The sequence below is a fragment of the Pleurodeles waltl genome, chromosome 2_2 (genome assembly GCF_031143425.1).
Source record: "Pleurodeles waltl isolate 20211129_DDA chromosome 2_2, aPleWal1.hap1.20221129, whole genome shotgun sequence".
Classification (NCBI taxonomy): Eukaryota; Metazoa; Chordata; class Amphibia; order Caudata; family Salamandridae; genus Pleurodeles; species Pleurodeles waltl.
In genome coordinates this window covers 422,748,699-422,767,739 of record NC_090439.1, presented here as the reverse complement: position 1 = coordinate 422,767,739, position 19,041 = coordinate 422,748,699, and the positions used below count along the sequence as shown (strand labels likewise).

Sequence of the window (19,041 nt, the reverse complement as noted above, 5' to 3'; positions counted from 1 at the left end):
GCTAGACGCGTCTAACGCCAAAGTATAAATATGGCGTTAGTTTTGCGCCGAATTTGCGTCGAAAAAAACGACGCTAATTCGGCGCAAACGGAGTATAAATATGCCCCTGAATACCTTCTCCAGGTCCAAGATCAAACAGGCCGCCATTGGGTATCAACCCTGAACGCAATCTTGAATTTGAAATAACCAGCAAATATTTTGGGAGGTGCTAAGTCCAGGAATTAACTCATTTTGATCTATGTGGATAAAGTCCGGGAGAACTGAGGTGTAGCAATCTGCTACTATTTTGCTCTGATTTTTGTAATCAGTTCCTAAGATTGCAATGGGTCAATACCATGATGGTTGTGTTAGATTTCTGCCTGGTTTAGGTATTGACACCAGGAGTGATTCTTGGAGCAATTGGGAAAGTTCGACCCTGTTTGACGCTGCTGTAGTATTCAAGTGGTATGCCAGGCCCCTGATCGCCTGTGTGAAGTCATCTGTGATTAGTTTGGTGTCAAGAATAAGCCTAGTAGAGGTAGGGATAAGGATTTAAGTGATGTCAGTGAGAAATGTGTGACTACTCTTTGGAAGAGTCAGGCATGGCATAGTACAGTGTGAAATTATAAGTGTGAAAGAGTTGCAATATTTCTTCTTGTGTATGAATCTAGGTTCTAGTGGGGGTGATCAGTTCCATGATGGGGGCTGTCACATTTTCCTTCTGTGTTAACCAGGCTAGGAATCAGTCCATCTTGTTCCGCTCCCTGTGGACTTTTGCTGTGTGGGCTGTGAAGTCAAAGCAGCGGAGCTACTCTAAGAGCAGGGTGTTGGATGTTTTTGCGGTTCTAATTTGTGGAATCTTTTTAGGGTTGCAATCTGCCTCCTTGCTCAGGTCTGTGAGATGTTTCTCAGTATCTACTATTTCTTTGTCAAAGGTTTTGTGAACACCTAGGGGCATATTTATACTCCTTTATACTGGGTGGGTATTAGAAGGGACAGGAGTGCTGAGCATAAGAAGCGGCTGAGGAGTATGTGAAGTGTGTCAGGCATTGAGCAAAATTAGTAGAGTTTGCTAGTGGGCTTATGGGACCACCAAGCGTCAACTAGGAACCATTGTTGTATCCAGGTACTCAGTTTGTGAATGAGGGGGGAGCCTGAGAGGGAAGAGTGTGACCTGTGGAGGTGGAGATTGAGAGTGCAGTTATAGTCCCCACTAAAAATCCAAGGGAGTGCACTTTTGTTAGCCAGCATAGTGAAGAGGGTATCCCAAATGTCCTCTTGTTCACAGTTGGGAGCATAAAGGCTCCGGAGGAGCAGGGGACGGCCATCCCTCCAGGAATACATACCGGCCCTCTGAGTCTATGGTGGTGTCAGGTACCTGAAAGGGTATGCCAGGTCTAAACCAGATTAGAGCACCAGAGGCATATGTTAAAAAAGTGGTTGCATATATAAAGCCTCTCCAATGCTTACTTAGGTGATCTAGTTCCTGTTTCGTTGTGTGTGTTTCTTGCAGGAAGATTATTGTTCATGTTGACGTTTTATGTAAGAGTACACTGAGTAGAACTTTCGGGCGGTATGCATGCTGCGTACATTCAATGTATAGAAATGAAGCCTGTCAGTTGGGTGGGCTGCACAGTGATTAAAAAGTGTGTGGTGTGCAAGGGAAGCGGGTGTTCTTGTTGTGCCTCAATATGATGACCCTGTCATCTTCGAGCGCAGAGGTTGTGCATCGGTGGCCCGCTGTACAATCAGGGTTGGTAAAAAAAACCTTTTGAGTAGTTCAGGGGTGATCAAGAGCTGGAGTGAGGTTCCACATATCATATGCCCTAGTGGGAAAAAGTGTAGGAGCCATTGAAGCCCGCAGGGACCACTGGGGGGAGGTCAGTACAAGTGAAATTGGTCTGAGTGCAGTAAGGTAGGAGATCTAGAGATGCCCAGGTGGCCACACGGAGAGGACACGCTGTATAATAACAGTTTTTTTTTTTTTTTTTAGAATAGGGCACTTAGCAGCAGGGGTACCGCAGACTGAATGGTTGAATGTGGTGAGGGAGATAAGGAGGAGCCAGAGGGAGTCACAGCAGCTAAGTGATGAACATGGCAGTATGCAGCAAAGCATTCAAACAGACCAAGAACATTAGAGAGTAGGTTCATATGAGAGTATCTGCTCTCTGTGATGTCACACTAGTGGGAGTTAAGGAGTCCTGAAGTAAATGGTCTGAGAGGAGCATATTGTCATTAGTGGTAAAGATGTGAGGCATTTCTCATCATCTGTGGTGGTGGTGTGGGTTCCTATGTCTGCTGCAACCTGCAGGGGGCACCGTCTATTCTCAAAGATCTGGTCAAGATTCAGGGGCATTGTTGGGGCTGGTCATGGGGTGTCTCCAGCATGGTATCTTTTACACTGTTTCCGTCTTGGCTTGGGCAGAGTCTGGGAAGGTCCAGGGTGGTCCCAAGCTTCTGTTGGGTTGGTGAAGAACGTGGTGTCATCAGTGATTAACTTTAGATGGGCTGGGAATAAGAATGAGCACTGGACTCCTGTTAAAGCAGATGGGGTTTCTGAACTGCTCTGGTATAATCAGCGAGGTGCGGTAGATAGAGGCATAGTCACTGACGCTGGGGCCATGGTGGCCAAGTGGAGTCTGCCCATGTAATGGAGCATCTATGAGACATGTCTCAGAGCAGTGGATGCTGAGTTAGGATCAAGGGTACTTGATGGGCAGAGAAGGCCACATTGGGTCCCTAAGAGTATAGTGGGTAGATGATGCTTGAAGACAGTGCAGAAATGTACTACGACAGATGAACTCCCAGTGAGGTGTGGGTATTTATCTGCCTATCTTGCCTCTCGCAATCTCTACAGTGTATTGTGTTGCCTGCAATGGCTTAAACCCCATTGAGAAAGCGGAGGGCAGTTATCCACCCAGGGGCTCAATGTAGTGGGCCTAAAGGGACCAAGTTGTTCTATCAAAAAGCGGTAGGATGTATGGTAGGGTTCTCTGTCCTTGCATAGTGTATGGGAAGCTCCCCCTTGAAAATAGCTGCACAACACATTTCAAAGGGTCGAGATTTGGATTCGCACTGCTTGGCAAGGTAGTACTATTAGTACTATTGAGTAAAGTATTTGATGTCCCTTAGACTTCAGAACAAAAAGCGAGCCACAAAGCCCTTTTAGTCCCTCTGATTCAGGGGAGGTAGAGATGCAGGTCCAGTCCTTTTCACTCCGAGGCAAAGAGGGCAGCAGCCCGTAGGGCACTCACAGAGAAGCAGGAGTTTAGCAAAGTGCAGTAGAGTCCAGCAGAGTGCCTTTTCAGCAGCACAGCAGTCCTTCTTCCTGATAGAATGTGCTCAGGTCCAGAAGTGTACTGATTTGTAGGGTCAGAAGCCCAGTTCTTATAACCAGAGGTGACTTTGAAGCTGGGGAGACTTCAAAAAGAGGTCTTGGAAGTGCACAAAGTCCCTGCCTTTCCAGCCCTGGTTCAAGACACACTACAGGGGGTTATGCAGCCCTCTGTGAGGGCGCAGAACACAGCTCATTCATGTTGTAAGCATCAGCTCCTACATCCCATCATGCACAGGATGGGCTATCAACAGGCACTTGGACACTCAGTCAGAACTCTGCTCCCTTTATGTGTGGGTGTATGGAGGGAATGCCAGCTGTCATCCACCAGATGTGTATTCAAAGACATGAAGAAGCCACTAGATGATTTAGAGTAAGAACATGCCAACTTTCAAAAAGTGTAATTTTCAGGATTGCAATCTAATATCTGACTTCATCATAAATTATGATTTTAGATTGTGATTACAGACACAAAACCTGGGAGCCCCATCTCTTCCCAATAGGAAATTACATGTATAACATGTAATAAAGTAAGCCTAATGTCCCCCCATAGGAGAGATAGACCTTGCAGTATTGAAAAATCAATGTGAAAGTTTTTTCACTATCAGGACATGTAAAAGTTAAAGGTACATGTCCAACTTTTTAAATACTGTGGGGCATATTTATACTCCGTTTGCGCCGAATTAGCGTCGTTTTTTTCGACGCAAATTCGGCGCAAAACTAACGCCATATTTATACTTTGGCGTTAGACGCGTCTAGCGCCAAAGTATGAGTAAAGAGCGTCATTTTTTTGCGTGAACGCCTTCCTTGCGTTAATGAGATGCAAGGAAGGCGTTCCCGTCTAAAAAAATGACGGCGACGCAAATGCGTCGTATTTATACTCCCGGGCAAAAATCACGCCCGGGAGGTGGCGGGTCAAAAAACCCTGCATTTGCGCCACTATTTAACGCCTGGGTCAGGGTAGGCGTTAAGGGGCCTGTGGGCTCAAAATTAGCCCACAGGTGCCCTCCCCTGCCCCCAGGGACCCCCCTGCCACCCCTGCCCACCCCAGGAGGACACCCAAGGATGGAGGGACCCACCCCAGGGACATTCAGGTAAGTTCAGGTAAGTATAATTTTTTATATTTTTTAATTTTTTTTGTGTGGCATAGGGGGGCCTTATTTGTGCCCCCCTACATGCCACTATGCCCAATGACCATGCCCAGGGGACATAAGTCCCCTGGGCATGGCCATTGGGCAAGGGGGCATGACTCCTGTCTTTACTAAGACAGGAGTCATTTAAATTGCGTCTGGGCGTCGAAAATAATGGCGCAAATCGGGTTGAGGCGATTTTTTTGCCTCAACCTGACTTGCCCCATTTTAAGACGCCCTAACGCCATTTTCCCCCTACGCCGGCGCTGCCTGGTCTACGTGGTTTTTTTCCACGCACACCAGGCAGCGCCGGTCTGCTTGCGCCGGCTAACGCCATTCCATAAATACGGCACCCGCATGGCGCTTCAGAATGGCGTTAGACGGCGCTAAATTTTTTGACGCTAAACTGCGTTAGCGCAGTTTAGCGTCAAAAAGTATAAATATGGGCCTGTGCACCTTGCCCTTGGGGCTGTGGAGAGCCTGCCTTAGGAGGTGACATTTGTATTAAAAAAGAGTGCAAGAGGATGATCATGCCAGGTCAACATGGCAGTTTAAGACTGTACCGATAGGCTCTGCCATGGCAGGCCTGAGTCCCATTTAAAGGGTGACTGGAATGGGTGGATTAATCAGTCCTCCATGCCCACAGTAGCATTTAATTTACATGACCTGGTCACATGTAGTGCACCTTACCTGGGACTTATAAGTACATTAAATATGCCAATTGTGGATAAGCCAATGGTAAAATGTTTTAGGGAAACATCACATGCACTTTAGGACTGGCCAGCAGTTGTAAAGTGCCCAGGGTCCTAAAGCCATTAAAAATGAAGTGAGCAAAACAGGAGGTCATTAGGCAAAAAGTCCAGGGAAACTACACCAAGAATCCAGGTCTAACACGTTTCCCCCCCCCAGCTGAAAGTGGGGGGAGCTACCTAATCCCTTAGGAGTTCCCTTCAGTACTGGCATGATCTGTCCCAGGACAGTGTTCCACCATAAAGTCCATTCCCTGTAGGGAGATGGACCACCTCAACAGTTTGAAATTCTCATCGCTGACCTGTTTTAACCATCTGAATGGCCTGAGATCTGTCTGATCTAAGAAGTGAGTAGCAAACAAGTACGACCTTAGCTTCTTCAGTGCCTAGACCACAGCAAAGGCTTCCCTTTCTATAGTGCTCCACCTCTGTTCCCTGGGAAGTAGCCTCCAACTGATGAAGGCTACAGGTTGATGCAGGCCCTCTTCATTTAGCTGTGAGAGAATGGCTCATACACCATGCTCTAAGGCATCTGTTTGAACAATAAACTCTTGAGAGAAGTCAGGGTCCTTGACCAAAGGTGCTGTGCACATGGCCTCCTTCAGGGTGTCAAAAGCTTTCTGGCACACCTCTGTCTAGATCAAATTACATGGATACTTGCTGGAAGTCAGTTCTGTCAAGGGGGCAACAATGTTGCCATACCCCTTGACAAATCTCCTGTAATAACAAGTGAAGCCTAAGAAGGCCCTCACTTCAGTCTCAGGGGGTTCCAAGCCAGAATGGTTTCAATTTTGGCCTTGAGGTGTTGCACTTTCCCACCCTCCAATTTGTGACCCAAGTAGACCACAAACCCCTGCCCTGTACAGCACTTACTGACCTTGATAGTCAGACAGGTGCTCTGCAGAGTCTGAAGCACTTCCTTTGGTTGCACAGGTGGACCTCCCAACTAGAATTGAAAAATGCAATGTTGTCTACGTAGGCAGCACTGAAATTCTTCAACTCATGCAGGACCTAGTAAACCAATCGCTGGAAGGTAGAGGCACAATCTTCAATCTGAAGAGCATGACCCAGAACTGGAAGTTCCCGTCTGGTGTAGAAAATGCAGACCTCTCCTTTGCCCCCTCAGTCAGGGCAATCTGCCAGTATTCAAACATGCTGAGGAACTTGGCAGCTCCAAACCTTTCAATAAGCTCAGCAGCTCTGTGAAAGAGGTATGCGTCAGTCTTGTGATCGATTGAGCCCACAGTAGTCTACAAAGACCCTAGGTTCAGATGTGAAACGTGGAGGGCAGCCTTGGTGACTAACACCACTTGGCTGCCCCAAGGGCTGTTACAGAGCTCATTTACCCCTAACACTAGCATCTCGGGGACTTCCTCCTTATTGCTAGCCCTGACAGGTGTGCTGTCCCCAGTATTAATATCATGGGTACACCATGTAGTGAATCCTGTGGTAAGAGAGAACAAAGAGGCAAATTGCCCCAGCAACTGGCAGCAGACTCTCTGTTGCTCTGCATCAGTGTAGGGTGACACCCTCCACTGACTCATTCTGCTCCAATGTTTCAGGGAGAGCTTCACCCTCCTCTTCCACCCCATCATCTGTAACCAGGAGCATGGTAATCTCAGACCTCCCAAAGCGTGTTTTGAGGCAATTAACATGCTGGACCCTCAAAGGGTTTCTAGGAGCCTTGAGGTCCACTAGGTAAGTGACCTTGCTCTTGCACTCCTTTCCCGCATAGGGCCCAGACCAGTGGTCTTGCAGAGCTCAGGGCTCCAAGGGCTCCAAGGGCTCCATGACCCACAATTTTTTGCCAGACTGAAACTTAACCAGAGTGGTGTTCTGGTCACACCATTGCTTCATGTCCTCCTGACTAGCTTCCAGATTCTCCTGGGTGAATGTCTTGAAACAGGATGTTTGGCTGCGAAGGGCCGGATGTAACTGACCACGTACTGAGGGGCTCTCCCGGTAACTTGTTCCCGTCCCTCATTCACCAAACTGAGAGGCGCTCTCACAGAGTGCCCATACAGAAGTTCAAAGGACCTGAAGCCAAGGCCCTTCTGCCGTACCTCCCTGAATGCAAAAAAAGACATGGCAGGAGGACAACCCACTTGCACCTCATAAGTTTGGGTAGTCATACCTTTGAGGGTTTAGTGAACCTTACAACCAACGCATTGGCTTGGGGGTTGTAAGGAATGGAGAGCTTGCAGTTTACTGCACACTACTTCCATGTGGCCTTCATATAAATAAACAAAAAGTTGGTCCCCAGTCGAATAACACTCCTTTTGGGAAAATCACATGGGTAAGAAATTATCAGTTCCCTGGCCACAGCAGATGTAGTCACTATTTTCGGAGGAATAGTTTTTGGGCACTAGATGGCATGTTCCACCATGGCCAGAACAAATCTGTTGCCCGTGGCTGTCCTGGAGTCCAGAGTATCAACAATGTTGATGTCCACCCTCTCAAAGGGGATGCCAATGACAAGAAAAGGTGGAATGGGGGCCTTGCACTCCCCCTGCCTTGCCACTTGCCTGGCAATTAGAATAGGACCTACAGAAAGCATCTTAGGCCTTGCTCATTTGAGGCCAATAGAAGTGATTAAGAAGCATGTCAAAGGTCTTGGCTTGCCTCAAATGACCTGTCAGTGGCGCATCATGAGCTAGACCCTAGATCAAGTAGAAAGGCCATGTAGCACTGAGGGTATTACGGAGTATGAATACCTAACTCACATACTAACCACAACCCTTGTCATGGTTAACCAGTAAGGCAACTGAATCAACCTGACCTGGTAGCTACGGCACAGGGGAGATAGGTTTAACTTAGAGACAATGGGGGTTATTCTAACTTTGGAGGAGTGTTAATCCGTCCCAAAAGTGATGGTAAAGTGACGGATATACCACCAGCCGTATTACGAGTTCCATAGGATATAATGGACTCGTAATACGGCTGGTGGTAAATACGTCAGTTTTCCGTCACTTTTGGGACGGATTAACACCTCCTACAAAGTTAGAATAACCCCCAATGTGTATAGAATTTATTTATGCACTACCAAAACAGTAATAAAGTCAAGACACAAGACAAGAAAAGTAGCAAACCAATTTAGCAAAATAGAGGCAATTTAATTAAAATAAATTAACATTAAAACAACCAAAATCAATTAAGGGAAACCAGAGCTATGCATTTTTTAGGCTTAAGGTTCAAAGCAGCACCAACTGCGGTCATCTGACTGTGCTTGATTGATACCTAGGCAAGTGTTGAGCCTGACTGCGATGCAGCATGGGTCAGATACAGAAACCAAGTTTGACCTGGTGTTAGAAATGGGCTCTTTGGTTGACAGTCAGGTTACCACCTGTTCAAGCAAGGACCCTCACTCTAGTCAGGGTAAAACAGAATCACCCTCAGCTAACCCCTGCTTACCCCCTTGGTAGGTTGGCAGAGCAGTAGGCTTAACTTCAGAGTGCTATGTGTAAAGTATTTGTACCAACACACACAGTAACTCAATGAAAACACTACAAAATGGCACAACACAGGTTTAGAAAAAACAGGAAATATTTATCTAAACAAAACAAGACCAAAACGACAAAAATCTGACATACACAAGTCAAATTATGAATTTTTAAAGATTAAACTAAAAAATAGCGCTTAGAAACACAAAATGCTTCGATGAGGAGTTGCGTAGACCCCCAAGTACAGTACCTTTGGTGAAGAGTGAAAACGATTCAATGCGCGAAGTCGGGAATCGCGGCGTCTGTGTGAAACGTTAAATCCGTGCACTTCAAGCGGTGACGGTCACAACGTGGTTCGGCAACTTCCACGGAGTCGCAGACTTCAGTGGGACTGCAGTGGCGTCGGGCCTGCGAAGGTCGTCACGCTCCAGCGAAGATCACGGAGTCGGTTGCAGGCTGCGTCAACGGATTCAACAGCGGCGTCGGTCTGAAGTCGTCCGAAGTCTATTTTCTTGGATTTCCACCAGCTTTCCTTTCAAGGTCACAAGGACTGGATAGGGCACCACTTGTCAGGTGCTGGCAGAGAGAAGTCTTTGCTGTCCCTGAGACTTCAAACAACAGGAGGCAAGCTCTAAATCAAGCCCTTGGAGATTTCTTCACAAGATGGAAGGCACACAAAGTCCAGTCTTTGCCCACTTACTCTGGCAGAAGCAGCAACTGCAGGATAGCTCCTCAAAGCACAGTCACAGGCAGGGCAACACTTCTCCTCAGCTCTTCAGCTCTTCTCCAGGCAGAGGTTCCTCTTGATGTCCAGAAGTGATCTAAAGTCTGTGGTTTTGGGTGCCCTTCTTATACCCAATTTCTCCTTTGAAGTAGGCCTACTTCAAAGTAAAGTCTCTTTTGAATGTGAAATCCTGCCTTGCCCAGACCAGACCCCAGACACTCACCAGGGGGCCGGAGACTGCATTGTGTGAGGACAGGCACAGCCCTTTCAGGTGTAAGTGACCACTCCTCCCCTCCCTCCTAGCACAGATGGCTCATCAGGAAATGCAGGCTACACCCCAGCTCCCTTTGTGCCACTGTCTAGGGTAAGGTGCAACCAGTCCAACTGTCAAACTGACCCAGACGGGGAATCCACAAACAGGCAGAGTCACAGAAATGGTATAAGCAAGAAAATGCCCATTTTCTAAAAGTGGCATTTTCAAACACACAATCTTAAAATCAACTTTACTAAAAGATGTATTTTTAAATTGTGAGCTCAGAGACCCCAAACTCCACATGCCCATCCGCTCCCAAAGGGAATCTACACTTTATTCAGATTTAAAGGTACCCCCTATGTTAACCTGTGAGAGGGACAGGCCTTGCAACAGTGAAAAACGAATTTAGCAGTATTTCACTGTCAGGACATATAAAACACATTACTATGGGGGTCATTCTGACCTTGGCAGTCCATGACCGCCATGGCGGAGGGCGGCGGAAGCACCGCCAACAGGCTGGCGGTGCTTTCTGGGCGATTCTGACCGCGGCGGTAAAGCCGTGGTCAGAAAAGGGGAGCTGGCGGTTTCCCGCCGGTTTCCCGCTGGCCCAGGGAATCCGCCATGGCAGTGCTGCTTGCAGCACCGCCATGGGGATTCCGAGCACCTTCCCGCCAGCCTGTTTCTGGCGGTGTCCACCGCCGGAACCAGGATGGCGGGAACGGCTGCCGTGGGGCCCCTGGGGGCCCCTGCACTGCCCATGCCACTGGCATGGGCAGTGCAGGGGCCCCCTAACAGGGCCCCACAAAGATTTTCACTGTCTGCTGTGCAGACAGTGAAAATCGCGACGGGTGCCACTGCACCCGTCGCACCCCTTCAACTCCGCCGGCTCCATTCCGAGCCGGCTTCATTGTTGAAGGGGCTGTCCCGCTGGGTCGGCCGGCGGTCTTCTGGCGGTCGCCCGCCGGCCCAGCGGGGAAGCCGGAATGGCCGCCGCGGTCTTTCGGCGGGAACCGCTTGGCGGGCGCCGACCGCCGCGGTCAGAATGACCGCCTATATGTCCTACCTTAACCATACACTGCACCCTACACTTGGGGCTACCTAGGGCCTACCTTCGGGGTGCCTCACATGTAAAAAAGGGAAGGTTTAGGTCTGACAAGTGGGTACACTTGCCCAGCCGAATTTACAGTCAAAACTGCACACACAGACACTGCAGTGGCAGGTCTGAGACATGATTACAGAGCTACTTATGTGGGTGGCACAACTAGTGCTGCAGGCCCACTAGTAGCATTTGATTTACAGTCCCTGGCACCTCTAGTGCACTTTACTAGGGACTTACTAGTAAATCAAATATGCCAATCATGAATAAACCAATTACATACAATTTACACAGAGAGCATATGCACTTTAGCACTGGTTAGCAGAGGTAAAGTGCTCAGAGTTCAAAAGCCAACATCAACAGGGCAGAAAAAATAGGAGGCAGGAGGCAAAAAGATTGGGGATGACCCTGCATAAGCAAAAAAGTCCAACGCCTGGTCTGAAATTTTACCTTGGTACTTTGTTTCTGAAATAGAGGTAAACAATCTAAATAGCCATTCAACAAGGACTCTGTGAAGCTTTTGGTAAGAAAGCTCCAAACAAGAGAAATTTGAGGAAGCGCCCTTGCAGACTGGATACTTATGGTGCTTTTGTTTACTGAAGATCTCTCCCTTCAGACTTAGTCACTTTCCAGAACTTTGATTCTTCCAGCAGGGCAAGGCTATCGACTGTAGCCAAGGAGGGCTCCACAAGGCCAGATACCTTCTCCATGATGTTCCACTGAGTCAAATTTGCTGCTGCAGGAAAATCTTGACATGGCTGCAACCTGAATCTTTAGCCCAACAGCAGATTGGCTTGTTAGCATGGTTGTGGTCCTTTGGAGGTCTTTTAAGAGAAAAGGTTTCTAAGTTCCAGGTTCAGGTACACCTTGATACCATCCCATTGTCTAGGACCTTGGGAACAGCACTTGGGAGTTTAGACTCACTCCAGCAGATGGCCAGCAGAAGTCACAAATAGGGCCACACTGCACATACAGCTGGAAATGGTCAGCTGTGAAGTTGAAGGACAAGCCTCTGGTGGCTTGTTGTGTCGCTCTATCTTGAACAAGAGGTCTTAAGACCCTTGAAGTCCACTTCTTTAACCTAGGTACAAGAGGAAGAGCAAGCCCAGCCTTCTAGGCTCTCCTCAGGTCACAGGCAGCAGGTCCAGTGCTTTTCTGTTAATCCACAAGTCCGGAAAGCATTCTGAGGAGGGTCCTCTGAATGCTACATTTATGCCTGGCACCAGCCAGCAAGTGGGATGACTCCTGGCTCCTACCTAGCCAACGGGGTAAGAGTTACCAGGGGTAATTCTATCCACTTTTACAATAGTTCCTATGTGTTCTACTACAAACAATCCCACAGTGCCCCCTCTTTACCTAATTCAAAAACGTCAGAACCTTTCTTCCCCTGTTCTAAGCCCCTACGCCCCCCGAAAGGTGTGGCCAGGAAAGTGAGCAACCTCTACTCTGTGGTTACTTTAAAACAGTTCTTGGGGAGCTTCTTTCCCACTGGAAATGGTGCTGTCTGACTGGGGGAACAAAGAAAGATCCTGTTCCGGTGTCAGGCAACATTTACCTGTGATAGAAACTTCTTCAATGTAAATCAAGTTCCTGAGAGCAACCCAGATGGTCAACCTGTCAAAGGAAGAGGAAACACCACCCAAGACCTAAACCTTTGTTCTGCTTGGGAGCAATTTTCATACCTCATCAAGGGGCTATTTCAGCTGCCAGGTGACTTGTGAAGCTGATGCAAATGGACCTCTGGAGGGTTCAGGCAGGTAACTTTCTAAAAGTACTTTCTACAAAATATTAATTACAAATCATCACTTCACCAGTGAATTGAGCTTGTGAAAACATTTCAAAAAGATGAAACAATTAAATTTGCAACTTCTTCCTAGCCTAAGATAACATTACTTGATTCGTTAGTGGATCCTAAATCTTTACTATGGAATGGCCAACCCTGCTAAAGTGAAAATAGGTTTTGGGCTATAAGGACTGTTTAGCATTAAACTTCTACATGTCTTTTTTTTTTAAATACCATGCACCCTGTCTAATAAGCAGTACGGCCTGTTTAGGGGTGACGTATTAGCACTTAAAAGGACATTTAATCCTGTCAAAAGTTATTAATGTGACAGGTGACATTTGCAGTTTGGAAAGTGGGGAGCCAGGAGATAGGGGCTAGGCCTGCAGCTCTGTTAGCATTGTCAATGCAGAGCATGGCACAATGGGTGCTGCAGCCACTGGAGACATTTAAATTACAGGCCCTGGATACATTTTGCACCAAATACTAGGGATTTCTGGGGAAGTTAAATATGGTAATTAGGAGTATGTTAATTTCATAATGCTGAAGGAGCAAGCACAGGCACTTTGCTCCTGGTTAGTAGGGGTAAAGTGCACAGAGTCCTACAACCAGAAATAATAGTCAGGGGAATAGTAGGAGTTGCCCGAATAACCACAATGAACCTGGGCTCCAAATTGTATTACAGAAAAATGGTTCTCAAAGGGGAAATACGTCAATCTTCAACAATGAAATACGACTTAATATTGAAAGACCTTGTCAATCAGTGCAAATGCTCAATCACAAAATTTGTTATGCAGATACCCATATATGTAAGCTCTCACACATTACAAAAGACCCAATTCAAAAGACTAGAGAGGCAACCAGTCAGTATATAGACAGTGCTTCTTGAAAGCCTGTCACGGCTATGGGGTGAACCACATGTCTGGCAATTTGTGTGCACTGTAAGGGCTGAATTCCCTGGAATTCCTTGCTGTGCTTATGTCTCTTGAAGCCTGAAGAGCTAGGGCTTGGTAATTTATATCCTGAAAATGCATGAAAATGCCTCTGCAAGGCTTTAAAAATGTGGTCAGGACCACATGGCACAAGCAGGGAAGAGAAACCCTTATCTGAAAGTCCAATGCTTCTAAAAATTAGGAAAGGATCAAAGGGCACAGACATTCATGTAGCATGCCTTTATTTCCTGAAATTCAAGAAGACTTAGGCAGAATCCCTTATCAAGCAGGCACTTGTTTTTCAAAGACTGATAAAGCAAGACAGGGAGGAGACTTGGGCCTCGTCAATTATCTGTAATGCTAGTTTCTGGAGGACTTACAGGACTTGGGTAGGGCCATCACCTCAGAGCTTATCCTCTGAAAGGAAGAAGTGTTAAGACCAATTTCAGCAAATATTAAACATAGGCTTTACAAATAGCTATGATAAGTGTCATCCCTGTATGTTGCCACATCTGAATCATTGAGGGTAGAATGGGATGGCTGTAAAAGTAACAGCTGACATTCGTACTCTTGAAGCCGCAATGCCTGATGCAACAATCTTGTAGGAAATCAACAGTCAACTGCATCTATATGAGCAAGTCAACCTGAATCTATCTGTCTTTAAGGTACCTTTCAGTGCCAAAACCTCTGGATCTTAGAAGCTGTGTATGGGCCCCAAAAATGTTTTCTCACTGGGCTGTCCTTGGGTTTCTTGAGAGTATGACAATGGTGAACCCTAGTTTGAGACATATGTGAACATCACCTGCATTTTTTAATCCTGTATTTTTATATTTATCTGTATTCTATCAAAAATTTTCATGGGTTGGGATGTCACTATTCCATGTTATTATGGAATTATGTATGAGCTTCTTTCGTTTTGACTCAACAGTCTAACTTTAAAACTGACATGGCTAGGTATTGCATGGGCTTAGAAGCACAGAATTAAAGTTGCTGAGTTACATTGTGAATGATAGTTTCAAAGCCTTAGTCACACGAAGCCTGATGAAGGGATCTTTGATCAAAAAAAGTGTTCTAAATAAATATTGTTTATCCATATTAAGGTAGTGCTTCCTTATTGTCTATGGACAATGTCTATTTATATGCGTGGCAAATATGGTGCACACAACCTGAAATCTTATCTTTTATTGTCTCAGGATTTTTCGTAGTACAGGTGTGCATCAGTCATATAATATTCATATAACCTTTGTCTTGTGACATTTTCTTACATATATTAAAATCTAGCACTAACTGTTCTTAAGTCTCCACTACGTGTTAGTCCTCAGACTTCCTGTTGGCCTCATTTATTGAAAGAAATAAAGGGCTTGGTTTACAGTTTGGCGATGGGTACGTTGTCACAAAAATGACGGCTATCCTGTCCACCTTATTACATATGCAATTTATCCTAATGAACTTGTGATAAAGCAGGCGGGATATCGCTCAAATTTGTGATGGGTACCCTTCCACCAGACTCTAAATCAGGTCCATAGTTCCCCTGTGAAGAATTTCCTGCACCATAGTTTAATGAGAATAGGTGCATTTCTCAGCCAATGAGGTTTCCCATTTCGCAGTCAATTCATTTGCTGTCCCATTATGAAAATATGAGAGTTTGGTTTAATTAAAAGAAATATCATGCACCTTGTATACGCTAGTTCTTCTCAAATAACATATTAAAAAAAAAATAAGTAAAAAATATACAGGACTAGGGGCCATATGTATGAACACAATTTCCCATAGACATAGAATGGGTAAAAACCTTTGATACATCTGGCCCTAGATTTCGTAAAGGCTTTAGTCAGGGCAAAGTCACACAAAACATGCAAACTCTTCCAGTGCTAATTATTTCCGATGCAAAATGTATTTTGCACTTAATCCTGTCTCATTCAACTAGTGTTTTGTGCCATTTTTTATCAAGGTGGAATTACCTGGGTGCAACTTGGGCAGATGAGCACAAGCACCTACAATTATTGACCGAAAGTCCGACCTACTAAGATAGCCAGACCAGGCTTTGCACCGAAAAATACTGCTGCCGTGAACAGGCACACAAATTATAAATGTTTTCGTTTTCCCGGACATTTTACACAATTCTTGTGTTGTATACTTTTGTGTTTTACTGTACAGCTCACTTACTATGTGCATGGAAAGCTTAAGAATTAATAATGACTCTAGGCATAGGATTAAGTACTGGAATAGTATGTTTCTATCGCAAATACTCTATTAGTCAAGATGCACACACCTCTGCACCATGCCCCAGGCGTTGTGAGTGGCGCTAGCCAGCCTGTGGACCAATGCAAGAAAAGTGAGATAGATATTTTCAGTAAATATGACCCTACCCTGCTTTCTTTCTTCGCACAACGCAGAGGAGGAACTTTGATTGCTGTGCTGCTTTGTGCTAAAATAATAAAGCAACCTCTAGAGTGAAATCAGCCATGGACTCAACACAATCCCCAGTATTTTAGGAAGAACTGAAGTCTAATGGTAACTTGAAATCATTCCTTCCTCCTGCTGACAATTTTTTTTAAGGGCATCTTTTATGAAAAACGTGCATGACCTTCGATCTTGCATAAATGTACCTTCCTCCGAAGTCCTCTCGGGAATAATGCGCTTTAATGTAAGAAGTAAAGGAAAAGTATTGATTGAGCTACAGGTGTTCTCCATTTTGAAGAAGAGGCCATTATAATGATAATTACGCTAAGTGCAGGCAGTGTGAAGCGTGTGCTCCTTAAATCTGTACTTACTCGCTTCCGTGGCTCTGACAGTTATATTGTGCCAGGCAGCCATCTCCCGATCCAGGGGTTTTGTAACAGAGATTGTTCCATTCTGGGCATCGATGCTGAAAACCCTCTGTGAATGTCTGCTCCACACAATGGAATACCTGTTGAAAGGAAGGCATAATGTTGCTACACTTTGGAATATTCTCCCTGAGGAAGGTTTTTCATCAGTGTGATATTGGACAAAGAGCAACAGCTAAAAATGGCATATATATTTAGAGAGAGAGATATATACATACATATATAGTCAAAACTAAATATGCTACATCTGAAAAATCACTGTAACCTTTGAAATGATGCAAGTGAAAATAGTAATAACATATTCGTCTTTAAATATGGTAAGACTACAAACTCTCAGTTAAACCGCATGGTAAAGCCGAAAAAAGCCGAAAACAGGAATTAAACTCCAATGTCTAAGTCATTTTGTTAGGATCCAAGAAAAAATGACAAATAATTGTTTTAATTCAATTCTTATTCAGAATAGGATAACATTTCTTATTGGGGCTCGTGAACTTGAACTAATTTTCACAGTTGGCCATCACTAAGCAAACTGCTAAATTGAACCTCAGAAATATTGACCTCTCTCTAGAAGATGTTGGAGGCATACAGGCGGACCAATTCTGGGCTGTTTAAGTGCTGATGTTGCTCTCGTCTTTCTTTATCTTCTTATTTCATATTTATGGATGTGTGTCTAGCGTACACTGCAAATTACACCGCATATAGGCACTTTGATGGTTATTGGATCAAAGTAATTCAGACTCCACCCTCTGCATAGACTCTATTCATATGTTACAGTATGTAAGTAAAATGTTTGACGTTTGCCTTACCTTGTTAAATTGTGTGTTTCACATTTATACGTATTATATGTAACGTTGCTGTACCCATTTAGACATCATAATGTAGTGAAGTGGAGTGAATAAATAATATATGGATTTCCATATATTGCATATTCATGTTTATAAGGATGACAGCTTGCTTTCCTTTAACTAATAATGTTATAATATGCTTCGATTTGATTCTCGAGTTAAATTGACTTGACTTTAGGCCTTAGGAAAATGTTCTTTGTCCTGAAACTGTCAGTAGGCTGCTAGCTCCTTTCTTTGCAGGTGTGTTAACAAGTCTCTCGCTAGCTAGAGAAAGACTTATTATTCTTTACTAGAATGATTATTAGACATGAAGATGGGAAGATGGCAGAAGGACAGTGAAAAGATGATTAGAGGAGACTCATACCCTTGGTGTACCAGGAGGAGGCAACACTCAAGGACAGGTCTGTACCTCATTGTGTGAGGATTAGGGGTGGGTGGTAAACTCGCTCCCCTGGCAGAGTTCCCGGCGTTTTGGAACTCCGCGCTCCATTTGGAGCACGGAGTTTGGCAAAAACACCACCCGCATGCAGAGTGGAATTTACACGCGCTCTCATCCCAACTTCCCTGTACTTCTACGTAGCCCCTGTGCAACTGCCAGGGAGGTTTGGCTACTGCAAGAGGCTTGACTTTTGGAGCCTTTAGATTGGTACCTGTGTGTCTTCCATAACAGACTGCCCCTCGTTCTGTGCTCTCCAGAAAATGCCCTGATTAGGCTGTTCAAGGTCCACAGAAACGTATGAGAGGGGAGCAGTGGGTATCAGAGTAGGTGGCTGGACCAGTGCTTAATTTGTAAATAAAAAGGTGCCGGTGCCCAAGGCTCTCCTCTGAAACACGGGGTTGAAGCATTTAAATGTGCGAACACGGAATACTGAGATCGCGTAATCCTGAAGCCATCTTGGGCCTCTTCAATCCATTTAAAGACACTTTCTGCACCCTCAGCTCGCTCTTGCAGCTTTCTGGTTTCTCCCATTGTGACGCTTTTTCTTTTTTCTCTTCCTCCCTCCTTCCCATGTGTCTTTTGCTCGCAGCAAATGCTTGAGGCAGAAGAATAAGCCCCGGCCCTCAAAAATAAAAAAAACAAATTAAAAAACACAAATTAAGCAGAGTGTGGTGACAGGTTGTGAATTTCCTTGTGATAGTTCACCGTGGACTGGCAAAAAATGTTTTGAAGTCGGTATTTCCCAAGAGCAACACTCGTCTTGGAACATCATTTTAGGAAAATCGTATCCCTGACGTCCTCACACTGGCCAGCATTCAGCGCTAAGAAGCCCCCAGAAGTTCTGCAGCATGCCAGACCTCATCGGACTGGTTAACTACATGGATCCCTCCTTATGCGTCCTCTGTCTGCCATTTATTGTTCACATTGCTTTGTCTCCATTGTGCGGGACTGGCTGCACTGGTCCTATACAGTGCTGGACTTTGAATCCCATCACAGAGGACTGCACTCATGGTTTACATCAGTTTGTGGGATGAAATGTATTCTTATATTACTTATGACAGTAGTAATTTGCTTTATAAATGTAGCCCCTGTTGTATTGACCTTTGAAAGATGAATGAGTGCGTTTTCTGTGCTGACATTTGAACCTGTGACAGTCAGTTTTATGCAGCAGGTATGTTAACCCCCTGCTCTATTCCGCCTATGTGCCACTTGCTGTAGTCTACAGTGTGCTTGGTCTGTGGTGAGAAAAAAGGCAGTTATTGATGGAGAAGACTGTGATCACAGACAAACAATGCCTCTTTCAAGTAAAAAATAAAAAAGGGTAATGTTTGATAAATAACGCATTACTTCCCTTTATCCCCTTGATTCCACTCTCTTCTCCTTCTTCTTTCTCTCTTCCCCCTTCCTTCTTCTCCCTACTTATTCTGCATCCCTTCATTCTCTCACCCTGCCTTCTTTGTTATACCTTCCTTCCCCTCCCTTCTCCCCCTTCTCTCCACTCTTCCCTCTTCC

The 19,041-nt window shown here is 45.3% G+C and overlaps 1 protein-coding gene across 2 annotated transcripts in view; it reads right to left on the bottom strand.

Moving 5' to 3' along the window:
- LOC138282394 (cadherin-7-like) overlaps positions 1-19,041 on the bottom strand; it is a 1,442,915-nt gene that overhangs the window by 569,572 nt on the left and 854,302 nt on the right. For both annotated transcript variants that reach the window (XM_069219909.1, XM_069219908.1), the window contains exon 8: positions 16,192-16,328. In XM_069219909.1, coding sequence (XP_069076010.1) covers positions 16,192-16,328 — 137 coding nt within the window. The remainder of the gene's footprint in view (positions 1-16,191; positions 16,329-19,041) is intronic.